Below are 14,163 nucleotides of genomic sequence, written 5' to 3'. Positions count from 1 at the left end.
CGAAAAAACCCGCAGAGCGCTGGTTCCTGGGTTTAGTGTCCCCTGCTACGAGAGAGCAAGAAGGGGACCCTTTTTACTGGGCAAGGGACGCAGACAATGTGGGCAGCCCTGCAGGGAGCCCCCAGGGGTCCTTGTGCCCATCACCCCCAGTGCCGTGGGGCTGTAGAGAGGGAAAACTCCCCATTTTAGGATGGAAGCGGTACCAACTTGTGCAGAAAGAGGCCTGAAATGCGGGGATGTGCTCCCTCTGCCAGGGATGGAGCGGAGCAGCAGTGGGAGTAGAAAAGAAGGGCTGTCACCTCCTGGGACTTTCCTGGGCAGCCCCAGGTGAGCGTCTGACCCAGCCCCTGAGCTGCCATGCAGTCAAACCGAGCAGCGACAGGGGGTGCTTTCCTGAAATATTGCCAGCTCTCGATGAAATGTGGGAGGCCTTTCCACACACAGCTGGAAGCATCTTTAGCAGAGCCCCCTCTGCCGCCTGTCCCTCCCGGAAAGCAGAAGCCGGGGTCTCCCTTGAGCTGTGCCAGCGCAAACGGCCTTGGGCTGCGCTGGACGGGACCTGCCCAGGCCCTGGGAACTCCTGATGCTGCAGCCGTGGGCAAGGGCCGCTCACCTGCCCCTGTGCTGCCCGGCCTCCAAGGGTCCCGCCGTCTTCAGAGCCCGCGCAGAGGGCATGGCCCGTCCCAGCAGAGCTGGGTGCTCTCAAGGAGCTGCCTTGGCCCAGATGCCACCAGCAGTACAAGCTCCAGCCCTGCCCAGAGACTGCGATGACTCTCTTGGTGTCACCGGGACCTGTCAATTGGTTTTTGGAGTTGTAGCTGGGTTTGCTCTGGGGTTTTGCCTTTGGGCCTCTGTTGTGGCTGGTCACCTCCTAACCCCTAAGAGCTGTTGTATGATGAGACCATAAGGAATGGAGAACGATGAGGGCTGCCTGGAGACTGGGCTGGCACTTGTATGTGGAGACAGGCTGTGTTTTTCTTGGCATTTCCATCCGTCCAGACCTCTTTGGGAAGGATGGGCAGCACTTGCCCCAGCGTCCCACAGAGAGGCTGCAATGCCCTGGGCAAAACCCACTTGTTAAATGGCCGACTAACTGCCTTCCACCACTTTCTGTGAGCATTCCTGCCCCGGCAATAGTCCACCAGGATTGTCCAGGGCTGTCGTAACTCCTTCTGCTGCCATGGCAGAGACGGGCAATGCTCTTCCAGCCTTAGAGCTGGAGGGAACACAAGCATCCCTGGTAGCCCTGCCAAACACCGTGGCCTTAACTGATGTGCTGGTCACTGGAGAAAGGTCCATGGGCACTGGTCAGCCCCACATGCTGTACAGATGCAGAGCGAGAGCAGAGACCAGAAAGGGATGGCCATGAAATGTGAGGTGAACATCAGCTCCAGCATGAAGTAGCTGGAGAACTTTCCTGTGGGGTGTGTGTGACTGCCAGGCATGACGGGATGGTTAGGAAGAGCCACTGAAGACAGGAACGAAGTGTAATATGTCGGGATTCTTAACTTTGGGGGGTATGTATGTATTAAGCTGCCCCCCCTTTAAGGGGGCTCGTCCCCATCCCCACTGCACTCCCGTTGCCGTGGCCCGTGTTCCATCTGCAACTGCCAGTCCCTGGCAACGGGCACAACGCATCCCCTCTGCCCTGCGCCCGACAGCCCTTCTCTCCTGCTCCCCACACAGCCCTGCTCTCCTGCTCCTGACAGTCCCGACCCTCGACCCAGCCCTTCCCTTCCCTTCCCTTCCTGCTCCCAATTCGTCTCCCATAGCGTTGTGACCATGAAGGAGAATCCGCGTGTGCTGGCAGAGGTATGGCCCCACTCCCCGGAGGTGGGCACCCCCTGGTGCTCGGGGGGCCGGGAGCTTGGCTCCCCCTCTCCCCCCACCCCTGCGAGGCCAGGGGCTGGGAGAAGCCCTGCGGGGCTCCTCATGCCCTGCTGGGATGCAGCATCCCTGCGCGGGGGGACACGTCCCCACACACGGCCCAGGGTGCCCCGGGCTGGTGCTGCAGGGATGCTCGCCGGGAGCAGTTGGGTGCTGCCCAGAGCCTGAACTGGTGCCTGCGCTGCCCCTTTCCAGGCTGGAGCCGTGGGAGCCGAGCCCTGCCAGCGCAGCAGCGCCGAGCCCAAAGGCTGCCTGCACAGAGTAAGGAGCTTCTGGGCGCCCAGGAAGCATGGGGGCAGGGTCTGCGTGGGGGACCCGGGGTATGTGCCTGGGGCCCCATGGGGCAGGCAGCGGGGCCACTCACCCCTGCCCTCTCTGCTCTGCCAGATCCGCAGGAGCATGCCTCACCCCAAAATGAAGAAGATACGGAAGAACAGGAGCCTCCAGCTGCAGACACTGGGGCGCCAGCACTGGTGGGTGCTGGTGGCCAAGGATCTCCTGCTGGGGACGTGCCCACAGCTCTCCCCGGGAGGCGAGAGGGGCAGGGGTGCGGAGACCCCTGTCCCACGGGTCTGCTGGGTTGCGCAGGCAGGACCAATGCACTGTTCTGCTTGCCTTTCGGCTTAGGATGTGCCAACTCGCGCTGGAGGCTGGGGAGGAGGCTGCGAGGAGCGTGGAAATGTGGATGCAGCTTGAGATGGCCATGGACATCGATGTGCCTGAGGATGAGGAAATGGAGGTGGATGGGGAGGAGGAGGAGGCCATGGATGTAGACCCGCCATCAGGAGGACAGGCACGTGCTCCCCATGCACTACCCGCAGGGAGGGAGGGTCTCCTGCCATCGGGATGGGGATGGGGCTGGGGTGGGTGGTCCCCGCTGCAGGGACATGGTGCCCGCTCCCCTCGTCCTGGCGGCACAACCGCCCCCACCGCGCTGCCCTGAGCCCCCGTCCGCTTTGGGATGGGAGTGGTTTCTTAGGGCCAGGACAGGCAAGCGTAAGCCCGAGCCCAGGCGGGGCTCAGTGCTGGTGGCAGAGTCCTGCTGTCCCCAGCATGTCGCAGGGCTGTGGCCATCGAATGCCCATCAGGGCGAAGCCTGACCTGAAGCAGCTGCTGCTGCTGAGCTGGCTGGGGAAGCCCCAGCTCTGCTCAGCAAGGTGCTGCGCGTTAGCCAAACGACCGTGCCACTTGTTTTTCTTCCAGGGGTGGCAGATGTGCAGAGACCAGAGGAAAGAAAGTGGAGGTGTGAAGAGGAAGAGATGTATATAGTTGTGTATAGTTGTGTTTTGTAGTTGGTTGTGTTGTTCTCAGTAGTTGTAGGCAGTTGTGGTGTTGTTAGTAGCTGTAGGTAGTTGTGTTGTTGTTAATAAAGAGTTGTGTTCATGTTTTTCACACCCAAGCTCTGTGTGCATTTTTTGGGAGCTGCGGCCTTTGCAGAGTTGTGGTTCCAGGGTCTCGGGGTTGGCGGGGCTGGAGGGGGCTGGGGGCGCTTTCACGGCCGCCCCGGGGGCAGGGGCTCCCTGTGCACAGACGGGGTGCGGCTGATGGAGGGGACGGCCCTGGGCACCAGCGGGGTTCATGGGCTGCTGGAGAGTGGTGTCCCCAACAGCCAAGGGGTGCGTGAGCTCTGCTGTGACCGACCCCTGCCGTGATGCCAGCAAAGCAGGCAGGAAACCTTCTGCTGCCCTTGCTGCTGGAGGGAATGAACAGTGTCAGTGTACAGAAAACCTGCAGTGATACTGAAACAGTGCTTCAAAGGGGTCCTGTCCCAGAACAGCTGACCTAGGCCGCTGTGCAGGGCCATTTCTGGGCTCTGGAAGTACACAGACTGGTGAGGAGACGATGGTACCCAGCGGCTGCAGAAGAGAAGGATGCAGGGCCTCTGTCAGTGATGTCCTCAGCTCACCCTGCAGCAGCCAAGGCCGCAGACCGGGCCCGTGGCTACCTGTGTGCAGAGGGGCCCCGCCAGCCAGGGCGGTGGCTGGCAGGCTAGCGCTGCTGGTGGCCCAGAGCAGCACTGGGGTGAGGCCGGGCTGTCAGGGGAGCGTTGGTGCAAGGAGCCCTGCGGATCTGGATGGTTCGGTCCTGCGGGTGCCCAGCGAGGTGATGCTGCGCTCACACGTTTCATGGGCCACCATGTTCAACAGGGCATCGCGCCCAGCGCTGCACAGGTGCTGTGCGCCCTTCCCCGCCTCCCCGCCGCAGGCTGTTGGGTGCGGGGCTCTGGAGCCCTCTTCCCTCTGTGTCGGCTCCCTTGGCTGTTGGCAGCGTTTGCTGTGCGCATTTCCTTACCGTCCGTGTTGAAAGCATGTGCCTTTGTCTTTTAGTGAAAGAAGACAAAGGGAAGGGGCTGCTTTGCACACTTTCTGTATTTTTATTAGTTTGATAGCATGGCCTTTAAGCTAAAGCTGCACTGTATGAACTTTGGTGATGCAAACAAGCGCTGGAGCTGCTGGAAATCTTACAGAGTTGTACGGGCAACAAGAAAAAATAAAACTGCTTTTACGGGAACAGGCTTTTTCTTGCAAGTGCAAATGAAACCCCAACGACAGCTAAAGACCAGACTTTAAAGACACCCGCTGCTTTCCTTTCCCCGTGTGGAAGGCCGGTTCCCGGCAGAAGCGGGGGGGGCCCAGGCCCGGCCGGCGCCGTGTCCCACGGCACCAGGTCCCGCTCCCACGGCCGCCCCCTCTCCGCGAGACGCGGAGGCCCCGCTGCAGCCGGCCCGGAGCTCGCTCGCTCGGTCGGTCTGTCCGCGAACTATCCTGGTGTTTGTCTCTTCTCAACGTTATTGCAGGAAGGAATGAGAGCAATTGAATGCTTTCATGAAGTCAGTGGGGTGCTGACTACGTGGCTAAAATGTTGTACCTGAAGATACAGCTACTAATGAAAAAGGAATGTTAAAGAACTTTAGATATGATTTCTCTATTTTTTTGAATACATGACATAAAATGAGGGTAGCTATAATTCATGTGCGTTTTTATTTAATGCAATAGCTCTACATTGTAGTTTTGTTTTGTCAGAAATGAAGGTGTGAATGACTGAAGCTTGCTAACGAATGTTTAAATCTTCTTGCTAGGACGACTCCTCAACAAAATGATACCAGCCCAGGAGGAGAAGACAAGCGGGGCTGCACCCCCTAAACCGTGGGGACCATTTGGAAAGTGGCAAATTTCCTCTCTTCAGGGGCTCCAACGGTGTAACTGTGAGAGCGTCCGTGTCACCTTGGATGTGTTCTCAGGCTGCAGGCCTGGCCTTGGAAACGTGCAGATGAAACAGCTGTGGCGAAAAAACCTGCAGAGCGCTGGTTCCTGGGTTTAGTGTCCCCTGCTACGAGAGAGCAAGAAGGGGACCCTTTTTACTGGGCAAGGGACGCAGACAATGTGGGCAGCCCTGCAGGGAGCCCCCAGGGGTCCTTGTGCCCATCACCCCCAGTGCCGTGGGGCTGTAGAGAGGGAAAACTCCCCATTTTAGGATGGAAGCGGTACCAACTTGTGCAGAAAGAGGCCTGAAATGTGGGGATGTGCTCCCTCTGCCAGGGATGGAGCGGAGCAGCAGTGGGAGTAGAAAAGAAGGGCTGTCACCTCCTGGGACTTTCCTGGGCAGCCCCAGGTGAGCGTCTGACCCAGCCCCTGAGCTGCCATGCAGTCAAACCGAGCAGCGACAGGGGGTGCTTTCCTGAAATATTGCCAGCTCTCGATGAAATGTGGGAGGCCTTTCCACACACAGCTGGAAGCATCTTTAGCAGAGCCCCCTCTGCCGCCTGTCCCTCCCGGAAAGCAGAAGCCGGGGTCTCCCTTGAGCTGTGCCAGCGCAAACGGCCTTGGGCTGCGCTGGACGGGACCTGCCCAGGCCCTGGGAACTCCTGATGCTGCAGCCGTGGGCAAGGGCCGCTCACCTGCCCCTGTGCTGCCCGGCCTCCAAGGGTCCCGCCGTCTTCAGAGCCCGCGCAGAGGGCATGGCCCGTCCCAGCAGAGCTGGGTGCTCTCAAGGAGCTGCCTTGGCCCAGATGCCACCAGCAGTACAAGCTCCAGCCCTGCCCAGAGACTGCGATGACTCTCTTGGTGTCACCGGGACCTGTCAATTGGTTTTTGGAGTTGTAGCTGGGTTTGCTCTGGGGTTTTGCCTTTGGGCCTCTGTTGTGGCTGGTCACCTCCTAACCCCTAAGAGCTGTTGTATGATGAGACCATAAGGAATGGAGAACGATGAGGGCTGCCTGGAGACTGGGCTGGCACTTGTATGTGGAGACAGGCTGTGTTTTTCTTGGCATTTCCATCCGTCCAGACCTCTTTGGGAAGGATGGGCAGCACTTGCCCCAGCGTCCCACAGAGAGGCTGCAATGCCCTGGGCAAAACCCACTTGTTAAATGGCCGACTAACTGCCTTCCACCACTTTCTGTGAGCATTCCTGCCCCGGCAATAGTCCACCAGGATTGTCCAGGGCTGTCGTAACTCCTTCTGCTGCCATGGCAGAGACGGGCAATGCTCTTCCAGCCTTAGAGCTGGAGGGAACACAAGCATCCCTGGTAGCCCTGCCAAACACCATGGCCTTAACTGATGTGCTGGTCACTGGAGAAAGGTCCATGGGCACTGGTCAGCCCCACATGCTGTACAGATGCAGAGCGAGAGCAGAGACCAGAAAGGGATGGCCATGAAATGTGAGGTGAACATCAGCTCCAGCATGAAGTAGCTGGAGAACTTTCCTGTGGGGTGTGTGTGACTGCCAGGCATGACGGGATGGTTAGGAAGAGCCACTGAAGACAGGAACGAAGTGTAATGTGTCGGGATTCTTAACTTTGGGGGGTATGTATGTATTAAGCTGCCCCCCCTTTAAGGGGGCTCGTCCCCATCCCCACTGCGCTCCCGTTGCCGTGGCCCGTGTTCCATCTGCAACTGCCAGTCCCTGGCAACGGGCACAACGCATCCCCTCTGCCCTGCGCCTGACAGCCCTTCTCTCCTGCTCCCCACACAGCCCTGCTCTCCTGCTCCTGACAGTCCCGACCCTCGACCCAGCCCTTCCCTTCCCTTCCCTTCCTGCTCCCAATTCGTCTCCCATAGCGTTGTGACCATGAAGGAGAATCCGCGTGTGCTGGCAGAGGTATGGCCCCGCTCCCCGGAGGTGGGCACCCCCTGGTGCTCGGGGGGCCGGGAGCTTGGCTCCCCCTCTCCCCCCGCCCCTGCGAGGCCAGGGGCTGGGAGAAGCCCTGCGGGGCTCCTCATGCCCTGCTGGGATGCAGCATCCCTGCGCGGGGGGACACGTCCCCACACACGGCCCAGGGTGCCCCGGGCTGGTGCTGCAGGGATGCTCGCCGGGAGCAGTTGGGTGCTGCCCAGAGCCTGAACTGGTGCCTGCGCTGCCCCTTTCCAGGCTGGAGCCGTGGGAGCCGAGCCCTGCCAGCGCAGCAGCGCCGAGCCCAAAGGCTGCCTGCACAGAGTAAGGAGCTTCTGGGCGCCCAGGAAGCATGGGGGCAGGGTCTGCGTGGGGGACCCGGGGTATGTGCCTGGGGCCCCATGGGGCAGGCAGCGGGGCCACTCACCCCTGCCCTCTCTGCTCTGCCAGATCCGCAGGAGCATGCCTCACCCCAAAATGAAGAAGATACGGAAGAACAGGAGCCTCCAGCTGCAGACACTGGGGCGCCAGCACTGGTGGGTGCTGGTGGCCAAGGATCTCCTGCTGGGGACGTGCCCACAGCTCTCCCCGGGAGGCGAGAGGGGCAGGGGTGCGGAGACCCCTGTCCCACGGGTCTGCTGGGTTGCGCAGGCAGGACCAATGCACTGTTCTGCTTGCCTTTCGGCTTAGGATGTGCCAACTCGCGCTGGAGGCTGGGGAGGAGGCTGCGAGGAGCGTGGAAATGTGGATGCAGCTTGAGATGGCCATGGACATCGATGTGCCTGAGGATGAGGAAATGGAGGTGGATGGGGAGGAGGAGGAGGCCATGGATGTAGACCCGCCATCAGGAGGACAGGCACGTGCTCCCCATGCACTACCCGCAGGGAGGGAGGGTCTCCTGCCATCGGGATGGGGATGGGGCTGGGGTGGGTGGTCCCCGCTGCAGGGACATGGTGCCCGCTCCCCTCGTCCTGGCGGCACAACCGCCCCCACCGCGCTGCCCTGAGCCCCCGTCCGCTTTGGGATGGGAGTGGTTTCTTAGGGCCAGGACAGGCAAGCGTAAGCCCGAGCCCAGGCGGGGCTCAGTGCTGGTGGCAGAGTCCTGCTGTCCCCAGCATGTCGCAGGGCTGTGGCCATCGAATGCCCATCAGGGCGAAGCCTGACCTGAAGCAGCTGCTGCTGCTGAGCTGGCTGGGGAAGCCCCAGCTCTGCTCAGCAAGGTGCTGCGCGTTAGCCAAACGACCGTGCCACTTGTTTTTCTTCCAGGGGTGGCAGATGTGCAGAGACCAGAGGAAAGAAAGTGGAGGTGTGAAGAGGAAGAGATGTATATAGTTGTGTATAGTTGTGTTTAGTAGTTGGTTGTGTTGTTCTCAGTAGTTGTAGGCAGTTGTGGTGTTGTTAGTAGCTGTAGGTAGTTGTGTTGTTGTTAATAAAGAGTTGTGTTCCTGTTTTTCACACCCAAGCTCTGTGTGCATTTATTGGGAGCTGCGGCCTTTGCAGAGTTGTGGTTCCAGGGTCTCGGGGTTGGCGGGGCTGGAGGGGGCTGGGGGCGCTTTCACGGCCGCCCCGGGGGCAGGGGCTCCCTGTGCACAGACGGGGTGCGGCTGATGGAGGGGACGGCCCTGGGCACCAGCGGGGTTCATGGGCTGCTGGAGAGTGGTGTCCCCAACAGCCAAGGGGTCCCCAGCCACGCGTGAGCTCTGCGGTGACCGACCCCTGCCGTGATGCCAGCAAAGCAGGCAGGAAACCTTCTGCTGCCCTTGCTGCTGGAGGGAATGAACAGTGTCAGTGTACAGAAAACCTGCAGTGATACTGAAACAGTGCTTCAAAGGGGTCCTGTCCCAGAACAGCTGACCTAGGCCGCTGTGCAGGGCCATTTCTGGGCTCTGGAAGTACACAGACTGGTGAGGAGACGATGGTACCCAGCGGCTGCAGAAGAGAAGGATGCAGGGCCTCTGTCAGTGATGTCCTCAGCTCACCCTGCAGCAGCCAAGGCCGCAGACCGGGCCCGTGGCTACCTGTGTGCAGAGGGGCCCCGCCAGCCAGGGCGGTGGCTGGCAGGCTAGCGCTGCTGGTGGCCCAGAGCAGCACTGGGGTGAGGCCGGGCTGTCAGGGGAGCGTTGGTGCAAGGAGCCCTGCGGATCTGGATGGTTCGGTCCTGCGGGTGCCCAGCGAGGTGATGCTGCGCTCACACGTTTCATGGGCCACCATGTTCAACAGGGCATCGCGCCCAGCGCTGCACAGGTGCTGTGCGCCCTTCCCCGCCTCCCCGCCGCAGGCTGTTGGGTGCGGGGCTCTGGAGCCCTCTTCCCTCGGTGTCGGCTCCCTTGGCTGTTGGCAGCGTTTGCTGTGCGCGTTTCCTTACCGTCCGTGTTGAAAGCATGTGCCTTTGTCTTTTAGTGAAAGAAGACAAAGGGAAGGGGCTGCTTTGCACACTTTCTGTATTTTTATTAGTTTGATAGCATGGCCTTGAAGCTAAAGCTGCACTGTATGAACTTTGGTGATGCAAACAAGCGCTGGAGCTGCTGGAAATCTTACAGAGTTGTACGGGCAACAAGAAAAAATAAAACTGCTTTTACGGGAACAGGCTTTTTCTTGCAAGTGCAAATGAAACCCCAACGACAGCTAAAGACCAGACTTTAAAGACACCCGCTACTTTCCTTTCCCCGTGTGGAAGGCCGGTTCCCGGCAGAAGCGGGGGGGGGCCCAGGCCCGGCCGGCGCCGTGTCCCACGGCACCAGGTCCCGCTCCCACGGCCGCCCCCTCTCCGCGAGACGCGGAGGCCCCGCTGCAGCCGGCCCGGAGCTCGCTCGCTCGGTCGGTCGGTCTGTCCGTCCGCGAACTATCCCCGCCTCAAGGCCGCGCCCAGCCAGCGGCCTTCCCGCCGCAGCCAGGGTGGGGAGGGCCGTTTCCGCCGCGGCGGTCCCGTCCGGCCGGGAGCGCTTCCGGGCGGAACGAGCGGGGAGCGGCCCGCGTTTCCCGGGGGAGCGGGGACGGGTACTTCCGTACCCGCTGCCATGGCCGCACGGCTGCTCTGGCGGGAGTCGAGGCGGCTGCTGGCCGGGGCCAGGGCCGGGCTCAGGCTCAGCACCGCGCCGAGCCGCGAGAAGAAGCGGTGGCTGCGCGCCTACCTTGAGCAGCAGCGGCTGGAGGCGCCCCCTCAGCGGCGGTGAGCGGCGGCCCGGCCCTGAGGAGATGGAGCGGGGGGGACAGGCGGATTCGGCGGGCTCGGGGGAAGGCAGTGCAGCAGGCTGAGGAATGGGTGAAATCACAACGTGTCAGCACCTTCTCGCCAGGCGGCGGGGCGCGGTGGGCTCGTTCCCCAGGGCGGCCTGGCCCCGGGGCTGAGCCCGGCGAGGGACGGCCCGCGGCGGCGAACCGGCGGTGCTGAGGGAGAGAAACAGGCCTTTGGCCGCAGGGCCTTTAAATGCTGTGTCGGATCTTCAAAACTAATTCCGTTTTTCGTTCCTTTCTGTCATCTGAAAGGCGTGATGCTTGCAGGGCGGGTAACCGCTGCTTCTGTTTATGAATCCGTTGTCTTTCCCCTGTCCGCAGGTCGGAGAAGCCCAACTGGGATTACCATGCAGAGATACAGGCTTTTAGCCACCGGCTGCATGAAAACTTTTCTTTTGATCTCCTCAAGACTGCATTTGTTAATTCTTGTTATATTGAAAGCGAAGAGGCAAAACGGCGAGAACTTGGGATAGAGAAAGAAATGGTTGCTCTTAATCTACAAGACAATAGCAAACTCGCTGAGCAAGGGATGTCTTTTTCGCGCTCTTACCTGACGCAGTGTTTCGAAGGTGCCTACCCAGATTTACCTGCAAAGGGGGTAGGAGCACTTGTTGATTTTCTTACCAGTCAGGAACTTGTTTCTTATGTGGCTCAAAACCTGTCTGTACAGGACCTGACACTTTGCAGAGAGTTTCCCGTCCCACCAGATGTGCTACAGAGGACGTTCTTTGCTGTGATAGGAGCCTTGCTCGACAGCAGCGGGCCTGAGAAAACGGGGATCTTTGTCAGGGTACGTCATTGCTTATCATATGTTTTTGTACTGACAACAATAACGTCTGGGGAGGAATAACCCCATGCACCAGTACAGGTTGGGCGCTGACCTGCTGAAGAGCAGCTCAGTGGAAAGAGACCTGGGAGTCCTGGTGGACAATGGGATGACCATGAGCCAGCAATGTGCCCTCGTGGCCAAGAAGGCCAGGGGCATCCTGGGGTGCATCAAGAAGAGTGTGGCCAGCAGGTCAAGGGAGGTCATCCTCCCCCTCTACTCTGCCTTGGTGAGGCTGCACCTGGAGTACTGTGTCCAGTTCTGGGCTCCCCGGTTCAAGAGGGACAGGGAACTGCTGGAGAGGGTGCAGCAAAGGGCTGCCAAGATGATTAGGGGATTGGAACACCTCTCTTATGAAGAAAGGCTGAGGGATTTGGGTCTCTTCAGTCTGGAAAAAAGATGGCTGAGGGGGGACTTTATCATCACTTATAAATACTTAAAGGGTGGGTGTCAGGAGGATGGGGCCAGGCTCTTTTCAGTGGTGCCCGGGGGCAGGACAAGAGGTAATGGGCACAAACTTGAGCATAGGAAGCTCCACCTAAACATGAGGAGGAACTTCTTTACTTTGAGGGTGGCAGATTCCTGGAACAGGCTGCCCAGAGAAGTGGTGGAATCTCCAACTCTGGAGACATTCCAAACCCGCCTGGATGCATTGCTGTGCAGCCTGCTCTGGGTGACCCTGCTCTGGCAGGGGGGTTGGACTAGATGATCTCCAGAGGTCCCTTCCAACCCTATGATGCTGTGATTCTAAGGGTCTCGGAAGTTACAGGGGAAAAAAAGCCTTTTATTGTCAGCTATATTAATGCCTCTTCATACTGTATTTTTATTAGCAGATAGCAGAAGCTAGAGCCTTCGTTACCTTTCTCATTAATTGTAACTTCTAAATATTTTTGTTTAGGATTTTTTCATTCCCCAGCTGATTGGAAAAGACCTGTTTGAGATCTGGGAAGTTGTAAATCCTATGGGCTTACTAGTGGAAGAACTGACCAAGAGGAATATCTCTTCTCCAGAACCAAGAATTACCAGGCAGTTGGGAGTCAGCACAGTTCTGCCACTGTACTTTGTTGGGTTGTACTGGTTAGTATTAATTTAAAGTGAAATGGATTTAAGCTGGGGTAAAGGGGAGGAGGGAAGATGGTCTTTTACTTTTCTACTTGTGCTCTTCGGTCACGTTTTTACAGAAAAGAAACCTTACAGTGACTTCTGCATAAAATCAGCCAGTTAAGCGTTGGCAGTAGCTTGCTGTAATGATGCATAAAAGGACAGTCTCTGACTAAAGGGCTTCAAAGTCTAAATTGGGCGCATGAAAGAGCCTGGGTGTATGTTCTGGGTGGCCTGACATAGGAACTTTGCGATTACCATAACTGACTGGCGTTGGAGGGACCACAACTGTATCCAGGGCTTAGGGAAGGGTAAGGAGACGCAGACATCAAGGGAAGTGGGACCGAAGAGACACTTGTTTTATATTCCAGAGAAGCTTTTTCGTTTTCAAATCATGGGCACTGTAGTCTAGGCAAGAGGAGTATCTGTATCTAGCCAAGACTTGGGAAGTGCAGTTGTCCCTGGTGTGCTTGTCTCCGGCGTGGTCAGTGCCTGTCCTGTCTCTTGCCCCGGGGTAACAGTGCTCCTCTGGAGCAGAACAGGACCTTCTTCCCCCAAACCCCACATCATTGTTGCTTTGCTAAGTGAGCTGCAGATAAACGCATGGGAAGATTGCCTTCGCTTGTTCTGATTTATCATGCTTTGGTTTATGTGCCTTCTAAGGTTTATTATCTTATGTGAAAGAAAGGAACTTTGATTCTTTTTCTTCTGGAGTCCCTGGTGTCCCTTCATGAACTGTTCCCATAGATGTTGATTAAACAGAGCTGAGTATGCACTTCATAACATAGAGAACTTCTCTATGAATCCTTTTGAAGCAGTTCTAAAATGCTTTCTTACCAGTGATATGTTAGGAATCTAAATGAACAGAGTAGTGTTCTTCCAGGAAACGGACGCATTTCTGATTTGAGTTTCCGTTGTTGAATATACAATCACTTATCTTTGCAGGAAAGACCAACGGAAATGTTTACATTTGTGTGTATATAGAAATTACCTTCAGTTTCCACAGACATTGGAGAGAAAAATAGTCTAGCAGCCCTTATTCCTGATACACAGTAGTGCTCAGGATTTGATGATGAAAATGTTTTTAATTATTTTTTTTTCCCCCAAGCGATAAGAAGATTATAGCTGAAGGTCCTGGAGAAACGCTGCTTGCTGCAGAGGAAGAAGCTGCCCGCGTGGCACTGCGGAAGCTCTATGGGTATACAGAGAACAGGAGACCTTGGGATTACTCAAAACCCACACAAGGGTTGGCAGCTGAGAAGGCTGTCAGCAGTAACTAGATAATAAAAGATGTTTCTGGTTTCTCTTAAGAATTAGTGTCTTCCATGCTGAGTATAGATGTATTTAGGAAAGCAAAATGTCGTTTGGTTTTCTGATCTTAAGTGCTTGAAATTTTAAAATCAAATACGGTATTAAAATAAAAAGTCTTTTACTTTTGCACAAAGTTTAATATTTGCTCATTTTCCTAAGCATAACAAAAGTCTCCTTTTTCTGAATTTTTGTCTTTTGGCTGGGAAGTGTTTCCATACATCACAGGAGGCTGGTTTTAGTGATATTTAATAATGTGTGACGAAGTCTCACTGTATAGAAAAAGGTTTTGTAAGGGGTTCCCTGGAGATTGTTTTGAGGGTATCATTAATGAGTTGAATTACGTGTGCAACATCAGTCTTTGGATATAATCTGGATTCATTTGTCCTTGACCTTAAGAAAACATGACATACGATGTCAATGATATTGATGCTGGTGTTGGTCAAATTTAAAAAAATGCAAATGGCGCTTTTGAGGTCTCGCTGCTTGCATACAGATTTTATTTGCCAGACACATTGGTTTCTATTGTTGAAGCGTGCTCTGAAAAAGGGTGTATTTTTAATTTTAAATTTTGCAAAAAGCAAAATAAGGATCATGAAGGCCTGAACTCAAAGAAATTGGAGAACATCGTTTAATGCTAGGCTAATCGATAAGCCTTCTCTTTCTCTTCTTTTTTTTTCTTTTTTTTTTTTTTTGGG

General features: G+C 56.7%; 1 protein-coding gene across 1 annotated transcript; it reads left to right on the top strand.

Moving 5' to 3' along the window:
• Positions 1–10,006: 10,006 nt before the first annotated feature.
• LOC134517170 (large ribosomal subunit protein mL44-like) lies at positions 10,007–13,601 on the top strand. The gene is made up of 4 exons (XM_063338413.1): positions 10,007–10,165; positions 10,552–11,020; positions 11,955–12,133; positions 13,266–13,601. Exons 1-4 carry the CDS (start codon positions 10,014–10,016, stop codon positions 13,435–13,437), a joined length of 972 nt encoding a protein of 323 aa, XP_063194483.1. The 5' UTR covers positions 10,007–10,013; the 3' UTR covers positions 13,438–13,601.
• The last annotated feature ends 562 nt before the right edge of the window (positions 13,602–14,163 follow it).

The sequence above is a fragment of the Chroicocephalus ridibundus genome, chromosome 6 (genome assembly GCF_963924245.1).
Source record: "Chroicocephalus ridibundus chromosome 6, bChrRid1.1, whole genome shotgun sequence".
In the NCBI taxonomy this organism is placed as follows: Eukaryota; Metazoa; Chordata; class Aves; order Charadriiformes; family Laridae; genus Chroicocephalus; species Chroicocephalus ridibundus.
This window is presented reverse-complemented; position numbering and strand designations above follow the sequence as displayed.

What these genes read in the sequence shown, in the direction of transcription:
- LOC134517170 (XM_063338413.1), top strand. Translation starts at nt 10,014, where the DNA reads ATGGCCGCACGGCTGCTCTGGCGGGAGTCGAGGCGGCTGCTGGCCGGG. An exon ending in GAGGCGCCCCCTCAGCGGCG is followed by an intron (nt 10,166 to 10,551) that starts GTGAGCGGCGGC and finishes CCCTGTCCGCAG; the next exon opens with GTCGGAGAAGCCCAACTGGG. An exon ending in AAACGGGGATCTTTGTCAGG is followed by an intron (nt 11,021 to 11,954) that starts GTACGTCATTGC and finishes ATTTTTGTTTAG; the next exon opens with GATTTTTTCATTCCCCAGCT.